Source organism: Branchiostoma lanceolatum, chromosome 11 (genome assembly GCF_035083965.1).
Source record: "Branchiostoma lanceolatum isolate klBraLanc5 chromosome 11, klBraLanc5.hap2, whole genome shotgun sequence".
NCBI lineage: Eukaryota > Metazoa > Chordata > Leptocardii > Amphioxiformes > Branchiostomatidae > Branchiostoma > Branchiostoma lanceolatum.
This window is the reverse complement of record NC_089732.1, coordinates 4,973,217-4,992,519: the sequence shown is the minus strand read 5'-3', so window position 1 is coordinate 4,992,519 and position 19,303 is coordinate 4,973,217. Positions and strand designations below refer to the sequence as shown.

Genomic DNA, 19,303 nt, shown 5'->3' with positions numbered 1-19,303 from the left:
CTTACCGTACACTTGTTAGGCTTCTCCCCGGAGTGGACCCTCATGTGGATGAGGAGCTTGTAGCGAGCATTGAAGGGTTTGTAGCGCCTGGGGCAGCCTGCCCAGAAGCAGGTAAAGTCCTCGCCCTTCCGCTGGTCGATGTGAACCTTCTCGATGTGGCGCACCAGCTCCTCTTGCTCCGTGAACGTCATATTGCAGTCTATCCATCGACAGATGATCGGGCAGTCGCCGTCGTCATCGTCATATTCTAACCCAGCGTCTCGCGGCGACTCGTCCCCGTGCTGCAAGGCAGGCTGGGATATTCTGTGGTGCTGGTTGTAGGGGGGCGGGGGAGGGGGCGGCATGGCGAGAGAGTCTGACGTGGGGGGGTAGTTGTAGTCGATGGGTTCGGTTTTGAAGATCTGCATGTTCTGGTCGGCGGTGAGCGCGTCCTGCTGGTGGGTGACGACCATCCGGTTCTGCATCTCGGGACCACCGTACTGTCCGTTGGCCTGTTCAAGCCGCTGCATCCGGAGGTACTCCATACGACTGCCGTCGAAGACCTCGTCGGAGTGCCGATGCCCATTGGGAAGGGAGGCATGGCTGAGAGGAGTGGTGGTGAAGTAGCTCCGGGTGTTTCCCGAGCTGTGAGACTGCGGGCTGCTCAAGTTCGTTCGTGCCACAAGATGGCCGTACCCGCCCGGCGGGATCCCGGGCTGGGGGGAAGCGCTCGCTGACGAGCCTCTTGAACCGTTGATGTACGCTACCAGGGATGTCGGGGACGTTCTAATGATCATGTTCAGGTCTAGGCCCTCATTGGAGAGAGGGGAGAGAGACAAGGCACGTTTGCGCCCGCGACCGGACAGGGAGGATCGTGCGGAGTGTCGCGGGCTGGCGAAGCTCGAGCCTCCGGGGGAAGGGAAATCCGGGATGGGGAAGGGGGAGAGCGAGTTGCTGCTTGTTGCATAATGCGACATGGAACTCCCTGGCGGGAGATAGTAGTTGTCGCCAAGCTCGCTCCCCAAAGAACCATGTCCGCTCGCAGGGGTCAACAGCGCCGGTCCTCGCGACCACTCCTGTTTGATGGACAAGGGGCCCAGAAAAGCTCCCTTCACGGATTCCGACGAGCTACGGGTGATCGACCCTTCTCGTGACATCATGTGGTGTCCATGGGGGTCACGCGGGGTCATCCGGATGCTGGAAATGTCACTGGGAGCGGGGGAAGCCGCGGGGAGGTTCAGGGACGGAGGGGGCGGAAGGGGCATATTTCTCAGAATGGAGCCCTGGCTCTGCTGGGGATGCTGGTGCGACATGGAGTGGGGGTGGTAACTTGCACTTGACGTCGGCAACGGGTCCAGTCGCGGGCTGGGAATCTGCGACGACATGGGGCCGTGGGACGCCTGGCCTGGATTCATGCATGATGATCCAAACACCATCTCTGGAAGGACAACAAAGAAGAAACATTGAGTTATGACTCACTTGTAGTGATATCATACATGGCAAAGTTACTACCACACCAATTTTTTTCATTCTCAGACATACTACAGTTACAATCTCATAAGACATCTAGTAAGAGAAAAATCTGCATCTGACTAATGTATACATCTCCGATCCTGCAGTTGTGTGTATCAAAGCACAGACTTCCCATTCAGATTCTGTTTTCCTGTTGATATATCAGTTCGGGATTTTTGTCCAAATCTGTGAACAAATCGGTCTGGACTATATAGCAAAGTCAACCTTCATTCAGGTGTTTTCACTCTATCATACCACAAGTCTGGTTCACTGACCTTACACATTATATTTTATAAATATCCATCTCTAATACCTGCCACCTGTTACTTTGTGTTAGCTCCTTATAAATAGGAAAGTTTATTTTCATTACCACAAAACAAGTTAGAATGATACAATTTGTCTGGACGTCAATCTTGATATTGTACCATCTATCAGTTAATCATGTTTTTCATTTGCTGATGGCTTAAGTTTGTTGTACCCAGAACGACTGTATTGTTGATGGAGAAGGAAGCAACTATTGAATGTTGCTGGCAAAGCGTAACGCTGTATACTCAGATCTTCACTTTTGCCTTTTCTGTTTCGAGACTGGTGTGTTTCCATTTGTAAATGGAGGGTGGAGTGTATTGTAGTATAATGTGATATATGATGCCTGGCTTAAGTTCTACATTCTAAAGCCTGTCAGTGATTTACATCCGTCGTGACTTACTCACGCAAACTTTGTACGAGGATTCAAAGCAAACTAAAAAAACTTTAGGTTTCAATACCGACGGTAGTCACTATCGAACTACCATTTAAAAGGAAGACAAAAAAGAAAGCGTCATATCCATTTTCCACCTGCGTTCATTTCGCAGTGTTCTCCGTTGTGAGGAAATCTACTCCCGGTGTCACATATCCGATCCCTATAGGCCGTCTTTTCACTGCCAGAAGCGCTCAAGCATGGAAGCAGCCGATGCTACCTTTTGACGACTGGGCTATTTTCAGGGCCCAAATCTCTTTCGCCTGTGAGTGGCCAAGTCTACCATAACATGTTAATTGGGGTTGGAGGCTTTGCTTTGCAGAAAGAGGATTATCTCCCCGTCTTTAAGAACGTACGTTGCTGGTACAACACGAGACAAGGAGAGCCATTACTTAAAGAGAGAGAGTACATGCCGGTGTTTTTACAGTGTTACATGTGCCTAAGTGCACACTGTATACGCACAGGATGCGGACCAGTCGTCTAACCGAACGGACGATGCTACAGACGACGATCATCAGTATTTTCTGCTGACATGGTCATTCGATAATGTTACTGATAACCCATTCAACTGACCAAACGTCCGGTCTCAGAAATGACTGTCGTCAACGAGACATATTTTCTGCTGAGGTGTCATTTGATAATATTAAATCGGAAACAAATAGGGCCAAACAGACAATGTCACCAATGACTACGGTCAACCGCGCAGTATTTTCTGCTGATGTCACTTAATCATTTGTTATTTGATACCGTTACATCAGACACAGATAGCCCTGAGTCGCCTGACCGAACGGACATCTCCCAAACGACAGTCCTCAACCACGCAGTACTAGTATTTTCTGCTGATGTCACTCACTCATGTGTCATTTGATAATGTTACAGATACAGATAGCCTTGTCACCTGACCGAAAGGACGGACATTCTCTCTAACCACAGTCCTCAACCGCGCAGTATTTTTTGCTGATGTCACTCACTCATATGTCATTTGATAGTATTACAGCAGACACACCTGACCGAAAGGACGGACATTTTCAAGCGCAGTCTTCAACCATGAAGAAGTTTTTGCTGACAGGTTATTTGATAATGTTCTATCTCACACAGATACATGTAACTTTTAAGAAGTCAGTATTTGTCCTTCTTTTCATCTAGTTACATGGGTAATCACCATAATTATAGATTCTGAATTAGAATAGGATGAAGGAAGGATTTTTAGAAAGCTGACCAAACTAAACTACAACTTCTACAGTGGTTTCAAATTTCTGCATTTTCTATATTGATTACTCTTGAGACCCCAAATTGTTCCTTATTACCTTCACAGTGCTTTCCCTAAAAAAAGTAAAAGATGGAAACTTTTAAAATAATGGCCTTGTGCACTTGGTACTTAGCTAATTATAAGATTGACTCATTTTTACTGGTGACAATTTCAATACTTCTACATGTATCTGTACATGAAACAGTTGTTCATTTCTCACATATTTCTACAATACATGTACATTTTTAAAAACATTTCATATTTGCTGTGGTCTGTTATTTCAAATACAAAAAAAACTTGCAGGTTTATATGATAAACAACACACAAAAGAAGCCAAAGTTTGCCTGTATCATTAAGAGGGCTGTCCACTTGGCCCACAGGAATGTTTATGAGTGTGATAAAAAAGTACACATTTCTGTAAAACATGCACAGCTGGTCAGGTTTGTAAACACTTCACCCGACAGGTTTTAACAACGGACTGATAGCCGCATAACTTTGGGTAATTATCTCAAAACTATTACATTCTTTCTGGTACTCTAAGGTCACATCAATTTAATTCGTCAGCTCTCAGATTTAAGAACAAAAAGACAATCCAACCAGGCCTTCTCGAGTTATGTATTCACAGACAGACACGAAAACATAACCTTCTTGGCGAAGGTAAAAATACTTATCAAATATCTTGAAATGAACCAAGCTGTATACTTATATCAAAACGAAGTTTCAACAATGAATAAATCTTGATTTTGGGTGATGCTGTGAAATTGACCATGTTAAAGGTGTTCTGTAAAGAGTTGTTTTGGGATCTCTGCAGAATCTCAGCTTTTGACAGCAAAATTACAATACAATAAGATACGTCTGTTTCCCTGCCCTTAATTTATGCCTTTACACAGAACCACTACTAATTTGTAATTAATCATTCCATTATGCTAGCAGTTACCATTGTGCAGTCTCTAACCTCAAATTTTCATAAATCAAATCACAGCTTTTGATAGATTTTCTGCAATACAAAAATTATATCAAATATATCAATGGTTAAAACTCAAATAAAAACTTTATACATAACGACCTTTTAAGATCATCTTAAAGTGAAAAAATGTCTGAACTCTTCAACCGATACAATCAAAATACGATCCTAGTAGATTTGGTAGATAAAGCACATGGCGAATAACAATTATCATGACAAGTCACGAGTGACTAGGGTCCAATATGCTATCGCCGGTCAGCGTACCGCATACCTGGAATATTTATTACGCCAGGACAAATCTGACCCTCTCGTCACCTCTGCTCGAGTGTTTACTGTTTAGTTTCACCATATCAGGTCTTCCAGCGAAATCTACGCAATATGTTTGTTTTGTAGATGGTTTCGTCCGGAAGGACTAAAGCTAGAGACAGATTTTACACTGGCGGCATATAGCAGGAAAACTGCTTATCAATCTAAAGCAATTTCTTTTCACCTGTCCATTAAGATATTCTCATGATGGAACCTTTAATGACATGTTATCTCAATAAGCATGGGATTATATGTACACATGTTTGTATGTCAGTGTCTTAAAATACAGGTGCAACAGGTGATTACAACATGCAGGTGTAACAAAGCACACCTTCTTTTACAATGTATACCTGAAGGGTGCAGTCATTGTACAAACACCTACGTTGTTGATTTTTCTAATGTTACTTCCCCTTCAAAGTAACATGCCTGGATATCTTCTAAGCTTTGTCTGAAGAAGAAATTTTCCCCAAAAAATGTTGTAGACGTGCTTTTTGGAATTGTTTGTAAAAAGTTTGTTCCATGTAATCCACACCTTTATATTTGCAAGAAATAAAATGTATCAAATGACCCCAGACTACATGAAATGCTTCAGTAATTTCAATTAGTTTTTGAAGACCTCCAAATAACATTCCTTATCAAGTTGAGTTAACACCATTCATTTGTTCAAGTAAAACATTCATTTCAAGACTGGAATTCATATCTATATAATTGTACGCTACAAAAAAAATGGCTCTGAAAATTTTTTCCCACAACAAAAATTTATCTTCTAGGAACCAATATTTCTAGAATGTATTACATACATACAAAAAAAGATAAGGCATGTATATGTGTGTTATTTTCTTAACTTTGTTTAACATTTCTTCAATTCCGTTATCATTTCACCAGTAGTTGGTGGTGCAAAGGAACAAATAAACACTGTGGTGTCTCCATAGGTCACATCTGGACAGGTGAGTTGTTCAGACCTGCACGGGCCATTAAGTCCATGTCAACACATAAAATATGTCTCTTTCTTAAGCTCCTGTGTTTAGAAGACGTTGACCACTACCTGTAGATTGTTCTATAAGACGTTTAATGACTTAAACCTAGAGGAGACTTTCCACAGTTCAAGAATAATTCTTGCTGGCTCTTCAACAGAACTGTTCCCTCTTAGTTGCGTATTTGCTACCCAAATAGACCCTGAAGAGCAACTTGTGCTTCAGACGAAATGGAGCCTCCCCAAAAATGCAAGTTTGCACACTCGATACGACATGTTACCGACTGCGCAAACCTGGCATGCTCGCCCCTATTCAACAACATGCTAATGTAAAGTTTGCCCACAACTCTGCGTCCTTTGCTTGGGGAGACCCAAGCATTTTAAGTGGAACAACACGTTTTAGAACAATTTCAAAAGACAATCTTGAACTTTTGAACAATTTACATATCTCTGTTTGATTAGAGAATGGACTAGAATCTAAAGAATTTTTTGTACTACGTTTCTTTGTTTCCTATCTGACAATATTTGCTGTGGACACAAGTGCCATTTTGAAGAAGTACTGACCTTGTTTACATTTCTTTGACCCATACAATTTTTCAAATAAGTCTTTAAAACTTAATATTCACTACAAAACAATAATGCCATATTAGATGACCAAACAAGTAAACTAAAAACATGATTTGTTTTCAGAATGACACATAAACAGACTTAACAGGCGAACCTGTGTACAGTGACCACTTATCGGACTTGAAGAAAAGGGTTGTATGTGGACAGGTGGTCACTACAGACGGGATTCGTAATGCTTCGGTCAATGGGAAAAATAATCTATGGGCTCGACAAAACGTGGCCATAATGGCTAGGTACAGAGGTGGTCACTACAACTGCAGTATTACTAAAACAAGTACTACAGCTGCTACTACTACTACTACTACAATGTACTAAAGTAGTGCTAAAAAAACATTGAGTTGACAGTGCTACTACTACTACTACTACTACTAAAGTAGTGCTAAAAAAACATTGAGTTTGAGACAGTGCTGGTTCAGTAATAGAAAAAGCATGGCGCCCGAAGGCAGCCTTCCCCCTTATTGTTGTGACAACTCCAAAACATCAACACCGAGCATAGCACCGCATTGCACAAGAAAGAAGCCGAATGCACGACACAATAGGCTTGTGACACACTCGAGTAGAGGCCATCCTTTTATGGAAACAAAATTTCCTCACCTGTTCCACGAAAGAAGGGCGTTTTCTTTTGGTACCTTTCCCAACACGACCAGATATCCCAAACCAACATTACCAAACACTTTTAGAGAAAGTGCCTTTTCCATATTTCCAAACAATTAAGTTTTTACTTGTAAAGGAAAAGAATCAATCTTAAATCCCCCTTAATGCTTAACTGAAGACATTGTTCCTTTCTCCTAAGTAAATGCTTTAAGAAATGGATGCATTGAACTGGACAAATTGCCCTGGTAATTAAGTTTCAACTGTTTACAGCATTTTCTTGTCTTACCCTGACCCCTTTGTGTCAACAGCAATCTAAAAAAGAAACTTTCTTTTCAGAAAAAATTAAGTGTTCTCCATCTAAAATCATCCATAAAAGACATGGATTAACATCATTTGACTACAAAAACTTCCATTTACAATTTGACTAATTTCCTATTGATAATAATTAATGATTATCAATTAATAATGACGAAAATTCACCATTTCCTTTCCACACAACAAAATCCCAACCGCCTGTTGCAGACTAATTTACGACTGCCCTGAAACCTCAATGTGACGTTTCCAATTCATCTCCACACCCTGGTGTCTTGGATACATTTAAGTCAGCTGTAACTACAACTTATCTTTTGAACAATTTGAACTCTTTTCTGATTATCTATCAAATGTTTCTTGAAGTTTGAACTGTATCTTTTGTGTGCAGTACCATGTCCTAGCCTGTAGTGGCCTGACAGACAGTAGTTGTCTTGGATGCAAAGGTCAGGTGTAGTATTCCAAGGGTTAATGCCTTCAACCTGATAAATGACCAGAAGTGTACTTGGCGGGATAAAGAGACTGAGAGATAATGCACGACACTGGCCACCAGGGCAAAAGTCTTGGTGTTGGAAGACTAAAAGTATGCATCTTTTCAGCACAAGACAAAATAAAAACACCTACAGATATCATATCCTTTTTTTAGCCATGTAGACTGCCCAAATAAAGACAAAAATTCACCATTTTCTTTCCAAAGCAACAAAACCACAACCACCTGTTACATTATTATAATCTTCCAGACTGATTTACAACAGGCCTGAAATCTCAGCAAACAAAATGAGACATTTCCCAGTCTCTCTCATACATGTTGTCTTGGATACAAAGGTCAGCTATAGTATTCCAAGGGTTAATGCCTTCACCCTGATAAATGACCAGTAGTGTACTTGGTGGGATAAAGAGACTGAGAGATAATGCACGACACTGGCCACCAGGGCAAAGGTCATGTCACGTTTCAGCGACCGGCTCTCCCTGATCACCTAACATCTCCGACACGCAAACGCATTCCTCGCTAGCTAACGGTACGCTCGTTTCCCAAACAAAAATCGTCAGGGATCTTCCCACAACCAGCAGGTTGACACAGTTTTATTTAATTTGTGGATCTCCCTTTTTTTTCCCTCTCGAGTGCTACCTGGCTTTGAAGCATTAACAACTGTTTCCTCCCCTTGTTTGCGGACCAAATTTGCCCAACACTGCGGCAGGGAACGGAACGACGCACAACAAAGGAATAAGATACGGTATGACGGCTGCACAAAACATGATGGACTGCTCCGCAATCAACTTATCAAGCAGTGCCCACGTCACTTTTATCGCACCAAGGTCTGTTGTTCGCCTTTCTACCGTTTCTCCAAATTTGTGGAATCAGTGACGTCAAGTAAGAAGAAGAAACTTCAATAGCCACTTGTGATTTGTTTCTTTATGCAAAAATACAACAAACTCAACAAAAAACTTTACTAGATGAAGTTCAACTATGACTTAAAAGCAATTTGTAATTTTACAATTTGATAGTCACATTAATCATTCTGTTAATGTTCCTATAAAAAATACAGATTTATAATTATTGCACATCTATTGTTCTTAGGACATGCTGATAAATGCAATACAAAGCATATGTCCCCTACAGCGAATATTATGATAAAGTATCTAGTTTTTGATCTGTGTCGTAAATCTATCTGAACAAAGTATTACAAGTGAAGCACTTGTTAAATATGCTTCTGAATAAGTTTGACCCACATGTTACCAAAGGAATGGGGGTATTAACAGGTGGTTGCTACTTTAGGGACAATCCAGTAACACTTGTGAAGGGAGGACGGGATAGCTGGATGTGTTAATGTCAAATTCGCTATTTCACAGTTCAAATTTTTGGCTCAGATTTAAGGTCTATGCATAGTTCAGGATAGATTTTCCTTTTTAATAGCAGCTCTCTCATTCATTAAAATGTTTCAGTTTGCATTTTTGAAACACTAGCTCTAACAAAAGATCAAAGTCTTCTCTTCTGTGCTCCAGTCTAATCTCCAAGCAGATGTGGCTTGTTTAGAGTGTATCTGGCAGTAACTGTTGTACATTTTTCTGGAGATGCACACTTTTTAACTGTAAAAGGCATGCATTTCCATAAAAACGTAGCGGTACATACGGCAAATCCATTTAATATTGCAGTTGGTAATTTTAGCAGTTTGAGGAAAAGGGAGTAGTTCATTGCATTCAATTTTAACGGTGGGAACAAACATCACTATGATCTCAAATGTTACTGATCAAATATTTCATAAAATTTTAGCGGTTGATTAGTGACCGTTAAATGTGCTAGAATGTACACTTAAAACAAGCCCGACTGCTGCGTCTGCTTGGAGAAAGACTCCATTTACCGTGTTGCCTTTAGGAAGTCTCGCTGTGTTTACCAGACAGCTTTAGGTGTGTGAGATTGGCACAGTAATCGTTGTAGGGTGCTTTACAGGCATGTCTCCGCACCCTCCCAACACCTGCTAATCCCTCACACAAACACACCAGCCCTAAAGGTGTGAACACTCATGACACCTCATTAAGAAAACAAAGCAACCACTGGCTGTAAAGAAATAAAAAACAATAAAAGAATTTCCTTCCAGATTTGTACTCTTTAAATTTCATCACTCTTTAGTTTACAAGTTATCATCATTGTTGAATCGCTGTACCAAACAAAATTCCAGAAAAAAAGACCAAAGAAATAAGTACCATCTGTAAAAAAAATCAATAAAGAATTTCTCTCAATTCAAGATTTGTCTTTTTTAACTTTTTAAAAATCAATCAGCTTGTAGTATACAATTTATCACTATTCTTGATGTTGTTGTTCTTTCTGTTTTATACGATATTGCAGAAAAAAAACAAGAAAGAAGCAACATCTATATTGAAAAAGTAGGGAATAAAAATGTTTCGCTTGAGGATTTCATCATTTGTAGTGCACAATATATCACCATTGTTGTTATTTTTGATGTAGTTGTTCAAAACAACATTCCAAGAAAAAAAACAAAGAAATGAGGTATTGAATTTTCATATCTAGCTGCTATATATAGTGTATCAGAACGTCATGTCGTCATTGCTGCTAGTAATTGTCTGCATCTGCAGCCCTCAATTCTTGTGAACACAACATGGAAACAAGCAAGAGACAATCTACTAGTGCCATAGGTTCTCCAAATAAAAGTGACCATCCTTCAGGTTTTAGAAATTATGTAATGTTCAGTAGTATTTGCACATCATAGAGAAAAATAGATATTTGAGGTGGTACTTTGTTTTCATATTTACATGATGATGATAAAACCTAGTGTGAAATTGATTTTCTAAAATGACATATCAATATCCAAATCTTGCACAGTTTTCATTTCAAGATTTCTAGAAATTTTTGATGTAAAAATAAGCCAATCAAAATTATTTGTTGAAAACTGAGACAGCAACAAGTACAACTTAAGATTCTGTAAGAGAAACATTTTAGATCAAAACTGCCCACTAGTTATTTCTTGGGGAACCAAGGACGTTAATTTTTTGGTAAACACATTTCATTGAAAAGAGTTGCATCAATTTGAAAACTGCCCTAATCAAACGTCCTATCAGTCCTTGTCTCTATATGACAAATACCTGTAGGCTACATTCCGCAAACACACACATTCCACATGCATACTTGATAAGAATTTTCTATTGACAATTATTGTCCCCAGTAACCAACATTCCAAGAACCCTCCTCAAAAGATAGCTAGCCCTATATAATGATCAGTATCATGGCTTCTCCATTGTTGTTCTAGATGTTTTGGAAAATATTTCCTTCCTAGAGACACAGTAATAACATGGTGAGTGGTACAAGTCATGCCTTTAATAAGTGGCCTAAATAACTGCGGAAATCATGTCTACATTTTCAGTATAGTCAGACATTAAAAAGAAAAGAGCAGCAAATAGTTGGCATGACAGGTTGCAGACTTGTCAACCCACATACATTTTGTTTTTTCCCAAAGAGTCATTGAAGAAATCTCATGAAAAAGTCCTAGAATTTGTCAAAAGTCATTCAGAAGATGAAAGAATAACAAAATTGATCATTCTTGACATACTGAGTTCAAAATATCTTATCATCATGATGATAGAATATCAGAAAAGTGGTGCCTGAAACTTTCTATCGTATGCAAATTACATCTTGATCGATCTGCCCAAACTACTTGTTACACGGGTTACTTTTTCCTCTCATTATGTTGTACTTAATCCCTGACCCCTTTATCTTTTAGATGAAAGGATGAAAGACACTCAGACATCACTTCATCCTAGTTCTGGTGCTGAGATGAAAGGGATACAGTAACACTTGTCACACACTTACAACCAGGGCCTGACAGACTATCCTGGTGAGCTTACTGTGAAACACAGATGAATCAAAAACTAAACTTTTACTTTTCAATATGTCTGATAAATCCATGTTTATTTTCTATTCAGAATCTACAATTGCACAGGTTGGAGAACAAGATGAAATAGAAGACTGATGTCAATAAGAACAGCACTCAAAATTCGGTCGCTTAAATGCAGTGTTTCATTAAAGAATATTTTGGTCTTAAGATAGAAACATTTTTTCGTTCTCAAGATTTGTTCTATCACTATCAGCCACAGTATTCTACTTGAATTCTGATTTTCATGTATGCAATAAGAATATTTTTTTAAGGGTATGATAATGACATGCCATTATAACCATTACAAAACTGGTAAAACAGACGCTGGCAAAAATGGAACACTATTGATGAGTGCACAACCAGAACACTGAACAATTGGAGTTGATAATCTACATGACTGATTGAACGTACGGATCACTAATCCACTTTTCAATATTTACAAATTTCAACAGCCATGGATCAAGCCAGAAATACTTAGGAAAATAATCATTACCAAAATTAATCATTAATGATATTCTCTCTCTATTTGCCAAAGAGTGCGGTTCAAAATTTCATGCATTAAAGTTTTGTGTTGGGGGTTACTTATTACCTTGCAACTTTGCTAAACCAATACTGTTTTTGTTCTCCGTTGTTCGAGTCACCCGTACAAAAAACTCCTTTCAACATATCCTTGTTGCTGTCTATGTAATGCAGGGTTTGGGCAGGAACACTATTGAATTTTCCTTCAATTTGTTTGAAATCTATCCTACATCCTGTCAAAGTGCAGGGCTGTACACTATGTTTGCAGGGATTCCCTTACAACAACAACAAAACCCAACACTCCACCTAAATCGTTAATGCTTACGATGGAAAAGGGGGAAAAGGAGAGAAAAAACTTGGCCTTACAAATGGAAATCTGGTAGAGGCAAACCCACAAAGGAGCAATGTTTTTCTTCCTATTAATAAAACATGTCCTGTGCTCCAGAATGAAAGGAGAGGGGATCAACAAACACGGGAGAACCGGGTAGCAGTCGACTGGCCCCGTTCAAACCCACTCTTCGAGAGAGACAGAATTCATCACGATTCAAGAGGTGGACACTTGAACACCACTAGACACCAAGAGCAAGACTGATGACCGCATCCTAACATTACGTCATAGGAAACACGAAGTGCTTCCCTTTCCATTTAAAGAAGTCTGATACTTGAAACTATTCGTGTTTCTTCATGATTTTTCCCCTACTTGCTAGCATACACATCCACACAGAGCCTATACAATATGGAATGCTACAGACAATGCCAAATACTTATTTGTAATTTCCCGTAAAAGTGGTCTTTGTTAAAGGATACAAAATATACTGCACGTTTATGACCTCTTTAACACCCGTAGATATTTTTGGTGCCCGTTAAAACATGGGGGGTTTTGGCAAGACTCACGACACCCTACAGTATCTAACCCGGTCTCCCCGAGTTACTCCCTTCGGGTCGGAGCTATGCAGGGAGGACTACAGCTCTCCGCTGTAAACTAACAAAGCGAAGGCGACTTCCTGTCGTGATAACTTACGCTCCATTCTTGCAGAAGAAAAGAGCAACATGCCTTTGGTATGAACAGTCGGACGGGTTCCCCTGTTTTCCCTACTCACTCCTAATTGCATATTCCGTGTTTGTGGAGACTTCACAAGAGGGTATCGAGTTATAGAGGCTAATGTACGAAAATTTATACTACACAAATGCATGTTAAACTTGATCTTATAGAGAACCTTAATACTTAGAATAGCAAACCCTTCTGTTTCGTGCACAGTACGGAAAACCTCAGTAAAGCCAATGCTGAACATCACATGATTCATAAACATTATAACACACAGAACAAATACAGATTGCTTGCATTAATCTTAGGCTTGGGTAATTGTTGCATTTGTACCTGTTTAAACAATTAAACTGGATCAGAGCATTGGTCATTAGAAAAGTGTGACTTTTTCCACAATGGGCGTCTTTGCCAAAGGGATGATCCCCTGGTTTTAAGTGTATCACTTTTGTAGCAGATCACCATCAAGCATAGGAGAGCATCCTCAACCACACTTCGGTAAACATTTCCTTGTTTTTCCAAGTACTTCTGCCGCTTGTGTTGGAGATTCTGACTGCCGTGGACCATTTTGGAATGCAAATGGAGCTGTTATCATGACAAACTACACTGCTATGATGTAAAGAGGTGGTATAATTGTGTTATATGCCTTTAAAAGTTATCAAAGAAATAGAAGAGGTGCGTGATGTCTCACCTTTCTTCCCTTTCAGGTGGACGTTATCGGTGGTGATGCGCGTAGGTCCGGACGGATTCGGGAAAGGGCGCGAGTTGTGCTTCTGTAGTGGCTTGTGATGCAGCGGTAGCGCCGGTAGGGAAAAGTTCCGTTCTTTCTCGGTCGGCGTTCCATTTGGAACCGACACAGGCACGGGGGTGGCATTGTTGGAAGGCGGACAGGGGGTTTCAGGCTGGATGCGAAGTGCGGGAATTTCCTTTCCCCCGAACCCTTGTCCTTTGGGGCTGGACTGGCCCTGGCTCGAACCTCGCCCAGAATTCATGTCGACAACACTGGATCAGGCTGTGGCAGGAAAAACGATATGCGATCAATCGAAAGCGTATACCTTTAGTCCCTGTTATAAAGATGGCAGACAAGCTATCAATTTCAAACTAACATTGTACACAGATTACGTAGGACAACAATTTTCCCAACCCACAAACTTCCACACCCACAAAACTCCTCAAAATTCATACTAGAACCAAAAAAATCATGTAGGATGTTGGTAAAACTCAAAAGATCTGCTTAAAACCTTAGTCTTGCCCACCTTTCCATGCAAGCAGTCAGTAGAGAGAAAAGCAGACATTGTGTAGGTCTGTTTTCAACCTATTTTCGTGGTATTTTCCCAGTTTTACACACATGCTACAGTACTACAGTGGTACAACAGTGCGGACAGGCAGGCTGCTTGTGTAGTGGACGTTCCTTTCCTGTTCTAACCTGTCCAGGTGTAACGGAATGTGCGTGGAAGTTCAAGTTGTGACACCTGTCCGGCCGTGGGCCCGTTACCTGCCCAACAGGACAGGTGAGTGCATGCGTGCGTGTTCGCAAGACTCCACACACCTCGAGGAAAGACTTAAGGTAAGGTACTTAAGGGGGAGGGGACCCACACTTAGCAACAGTGACATGCGAGCCGATGCTGACACCTCGCGACTAATGGTTTAACTATCCCCGGGTAAACACGAAGAGTTCCGCGGGCGCCAACACCACGCCACACCGCCGGCCTGCTTCCTGTGCTGTCGTCTGCAAACTTTCCCCCGAACTACACCACAACACGGCGATGTCAGGTCGTGATCACGACCCTTAGGGTACAGCAGGAGTCGGTACAACTTGCGGGAGCTGTACGGTTTGTTTGAGAAGTGGCAGCGAAGCGACAGAGGACACAAACTTGTCAAAGTTTCTCGGACAGAAACACACCGAGCAGGGCTCAACAGGTAGCCGCGACAGGCTGTCATCCGCGGGCACTGGCACCGACAACCGCCGCCTTACCTGCCTCGCTAGCTACGATCAGGGTTTTCCACCTACCGACAACTCGGTTCAGCTACTCCGTGCGACTCCCAGTGACATCGTTGTAGACTGGCAGGCTTGTTACGGGCCGTAGGACGGAGGATCTTGCGGAAAATGCAGGCTGCTTCCGCCACTGTTGTGGGGAAATCTGGGACCAGAGTCCGCGCCGAGCCCTGCGGGGGGTTATTAGTGATGCGGGACTAGGGGAACCGAATCGACCAATCAGCGCCCGGCTTCCAGAAATCTACACCTGAGCAAGAGAAGAGGGGTGCAGGGGTCACTTTGAAATATTGTTTTTTCTTTCTCAAAAACGATTTTAAAAATTTCTACGTGCTGAAAATGCATAAAAAACTACAATCAAAAGACCTAGTGTGTTTTGATAAGTTTCAATTGGTGAAAATTAGAAGCAAATTGTTCTAACATCCCCCCAAAAGGGAAAGTCAAAATGGCGCCCTTCCAAAAGTCCCTGGAGACGTTTTATCAAAAATGGCCAAATTCCCACGATCACTGATACCCAAGTGAAAGTGAAAGCGATTCCCAGAGGATGATACCTTATTACACGATTATTACCTGGGGAAACGCAATTTGTTTCTCTAATGCGCATATTGTAAAGGCATTCGAACGGACCTGGTCAACTGGAAATTTTGATAAATCAAAATATCGGAGAAACGACCACATATTTATCATCGTTTTAACCGAACTGGCGACAGTATGCAAAACTCCAAATGCGACCCTGACATTGATATCTAAACAGTCTATTTCGATTTTTTGATTGGATAATTTTCAAAACCTTTTATTTAAGGTGAAGAAAAAGAAGAGGAGCTTGCGAGGATCTATTGCTCCATCTAAACACTGTTAGCTTCACAAAATCAATACATGCCCGTGATACGTATGGTTCTATAACGTAACTACCTGTCATGTCAAAGCATATACGTTGGTCGTATGCGGTTTGTTTGAAATTTTTTAAAGTAAATAGATACGCTCAGAATTACGAATAATGCCCTTTTTGCCATATGCACTTAAGTGGAGATGTGGAGATGATCTTTTACCATAGATATTGAGCCTTAAATACATATTCTTTAAGCCTCATGCGTTTTATTCCCCTTTACTATTGCGCAGGTGTACTACCTCATGACTTCCGTTGACGACGCCGTGACGTCATTGTTCGGAAATCCCACCTGCCCCTGCCCTTTTACCCTAAAGCACCTGAGAGCCGGCACAGGGAGATTTGTCTGGACAAATTTCCAACCCGGCATCCGCCCGTCGCCTCCTCTAATGTACGCGCCGGCGATCGTCACTGTACAAACATTGCACTCTCCAAGCAGAGGTGGGTGGAGAAGATTGTGACCTTTTTATCTTACGCCCCGTTTTCTATCCGAAGTCTCCACCAGGGGAAAACGGGGCATATGATGAAAAGGTCACAATCTTCTCCGAGTCCACTAACTTTTGCTTGGAGAGTTCAAATATTGCACTTCTTCTCTTTCAAACAATGGAGAGAGGTGCTGATCAAATACCAGTGGACCATATACCGCATACAACAAACTACTGGGGTCATAGCTGCATCTACCAAACTCCTTTGCTTTGTGGAAAAAATTAAGGAATTTGACCAAAAAGACTAAATAGGCTATATAATTTGCAAGAGGAGTTTGCCGGCCATAGCGTAATAGAGTTTGCAAGATACTCTAAGAGCTACTCCTCTTGTACATTATGATACAATACATGAAAATTTGCCCAAATGATCCTTCCATTTTCCAGCATTTCTCTTCATAGGGGTCATAGCAATAGCCTGGAATTCAGCCGCATTAAGCAAGCCATGTGCCAAAGTATTCAGTGCTTGAGCCATCCGCCAGTTGGGAAGAAGCTAGGCTAATACGGCTGGATTTCATGTGTAGGGTATGTTATGTTTACCGTGCATTGAAAAAAAGGACAACTTCGTGATACTTTGCTCATTTAGCTAATCACAAGTTTATACGACAAGAAAATGGAACTTTCCGTAAGGGAAAACTACATGTACTTTCGAGGGTTAACTGTAAATGGCAAGCATGCAAGTGTTATTGTAGTTTATTTACCAAGTAGGGTTTCTTTTACAAATGGCTGTGAAGAATATAGTTCGCATGACAAAAAGAAGGAATCCTTGTCGGCATGCCTTTTGGATTGTTCCCACTCTATGTGTAAATCATCATAACACACCGTCGGATTGGGCGTGACGCATTGGTGATTGTTAATCAAATAAGAAATCGAAATTTCTTTCGCGAAAAAGGGCGGGAACGTCGTAAATTGTCTCAGAAACAGACGTTTTTACGACTTGGAGACTCCTCTGTCCTTTGGAATGGTTATCATCGCCTTCAAGGAAAATCCGATACACTCCTTGAAAGGAACAGAGGGATTTAAATGTAAAATTGCCGCTTATATTTCTGTTACCGCATTAACAACACCCTTGATAGTTCTAGAGAAAGTGATTCCCACGCTTGGCTCAACCAAAACGAAAAGTATCATTTTAGTCAATTTAGACACTTTTTGTTCCTCTCGTCTGAAGAGCCGTAAATCGTCTAAAAAAGCAATTATACCCAAGTCGAGATTCAGTTTGCTGGTTTTAGCTGTTGTTGTTATTCATTCCTAAGTTGTCGTTATTATCACAAAGCAAGTCAGGTTTAGAGTCAAGAGTAAGATTAGCAGCATTTCGAATCATTGGTGTAGTTTGATTGGCACTTTCACAAACGTACTGTGAGTTTCTCTCTGCAACATGGCTATATACTTTAAATAAATGGATAAGCGAAAAGGGTAAATGACAACGGGAGAAAGAGTGGCGAACAACTAAGACAGGACTCCGTATTAGCTGAACATCCTACCACCATCGTGAAAGGTAAGTAGACGGGAGTGCTGAGTTATATTGACACGTGCGGGAGGGGCGCTCTTGCGCGTGCGTTCTGATGTCACTGTGAAAACACAACTCTCTTAAAACACGAAGTCGGTTGACTTTTCTTTAATGTGGTAGGCGGAACCGTAAACACTCCCCGTCTAAAGAAAACTGGGTGGGAAACAACAAGTTCAGTACCCTTCTGTTTGTTTTTGTATCACTGGTTTGTTTTTTGTATGGTCTATTTCCCCTCTATCTTTCCGACGCGTTGCTGTTTGTATAGATCATTGAAGATTTTCCTTTTTTAACCCCCAGGCAAAACAACGACGTGCAGACTCAAGGACTTATGTGTCTTGCAGACAGTTGAAAACGTTCCAAAAGTTGACTTTTATCATTCAAAGCTCTCAGTTTCTGGCCCGGGGGCGTACGTATACGAAATAGACTGGATGCCATCCTGGTTAGGGCAACGTCCGCTCCAACAGCCGCACTCCCCAACCGCACGAGAGTTGACGGAAACCTAACAAGGATGGCACCCAGGCTAGTAAAAACACAAAACAGAAGATCTCAAAGTTTAAGAATGTTCACCAACTCTTAAGGTAAGACAAGGGAAGTGCATTTCGCTATAAGAACGCGTCTTTGAAAACGTTCATTTTGCCCTTAGAATTAGAATGGATTCTTTCAGTGTTTTTTTTAAACAAGCTATAAGACTATTATAAACCAAATGGATTTTTAGTTTTTCTAAACAAAACAAAACAAATAGGAATATTTTGATAAAATGCGACCTTGTTATAAGAGGCATGTTCAGGTATTCACTCTACGACTCCTTGCATAAACATAGATAAACATGAAAAATCCAAAACATCATTAGGAGTCACATTAGGCATCCTCAGACTGATGTTATGCAACCTCTTCAGCCAGAATGCCAGACGACGCCAGCCTCTCTCAGAAGTAACAAGCAAAGATAAAGCTTACGGAAACGCATTCCGACTCTGAGATACCGCACGGTACATCGTCACTGTCCTTCTTTAGTTTTTCTTTCGAGAAGGACAGACATCTGTTTTTGTGATAATCTTTTATCATGATTGTAGACATCCTTCAGTTATCGTTATTGTTATAAAAACACCACAACTAATTGCGGAGCGTATTCTATATCTCTAGTTATATCAGATAGGGAATGACAAACAAGACTTTAAAAGGATATAGACTGTGATAAAATTGATATTTTGCGTTCCATAAGTAACACATCCACACTAGC

General features: G+C 41.1%; 1 protein-coding gene across 1 annotated transcript in view; it reads right to left on the bottom strand.

The window, feature by feature from the left end:
* The window catches only part of LOC136444401 (zinc finger protein GLIS3-like), a 39,253-nt gene extending 23,890 nt beyond the window's left edge, over positions 1-15,363 (bottom strand). Inside the window, exons 1-3 of the mRNA XM_066441934.1 lie at positions 15,210-15,363; positions 13,890-14,210; positions 6-1,417 (exon numbers count right to left, since the gene is read on the bottom strand). Coding sequence (XP_066298031.1) covers positions 6-1,417; positions 13,890-14,190 — 1,713 coding nt within the window. The 5' untranslated portion in view covers positions 14,191-14,210; positions 15,210-15,363. The remainder of the gene's footprint in view (positions 1-5; positions 1,418-13,889; positions 14,211-15,209) is intronic.
* Positions 15,364-19,303: the final 3,940 nt, after the last annotated feature.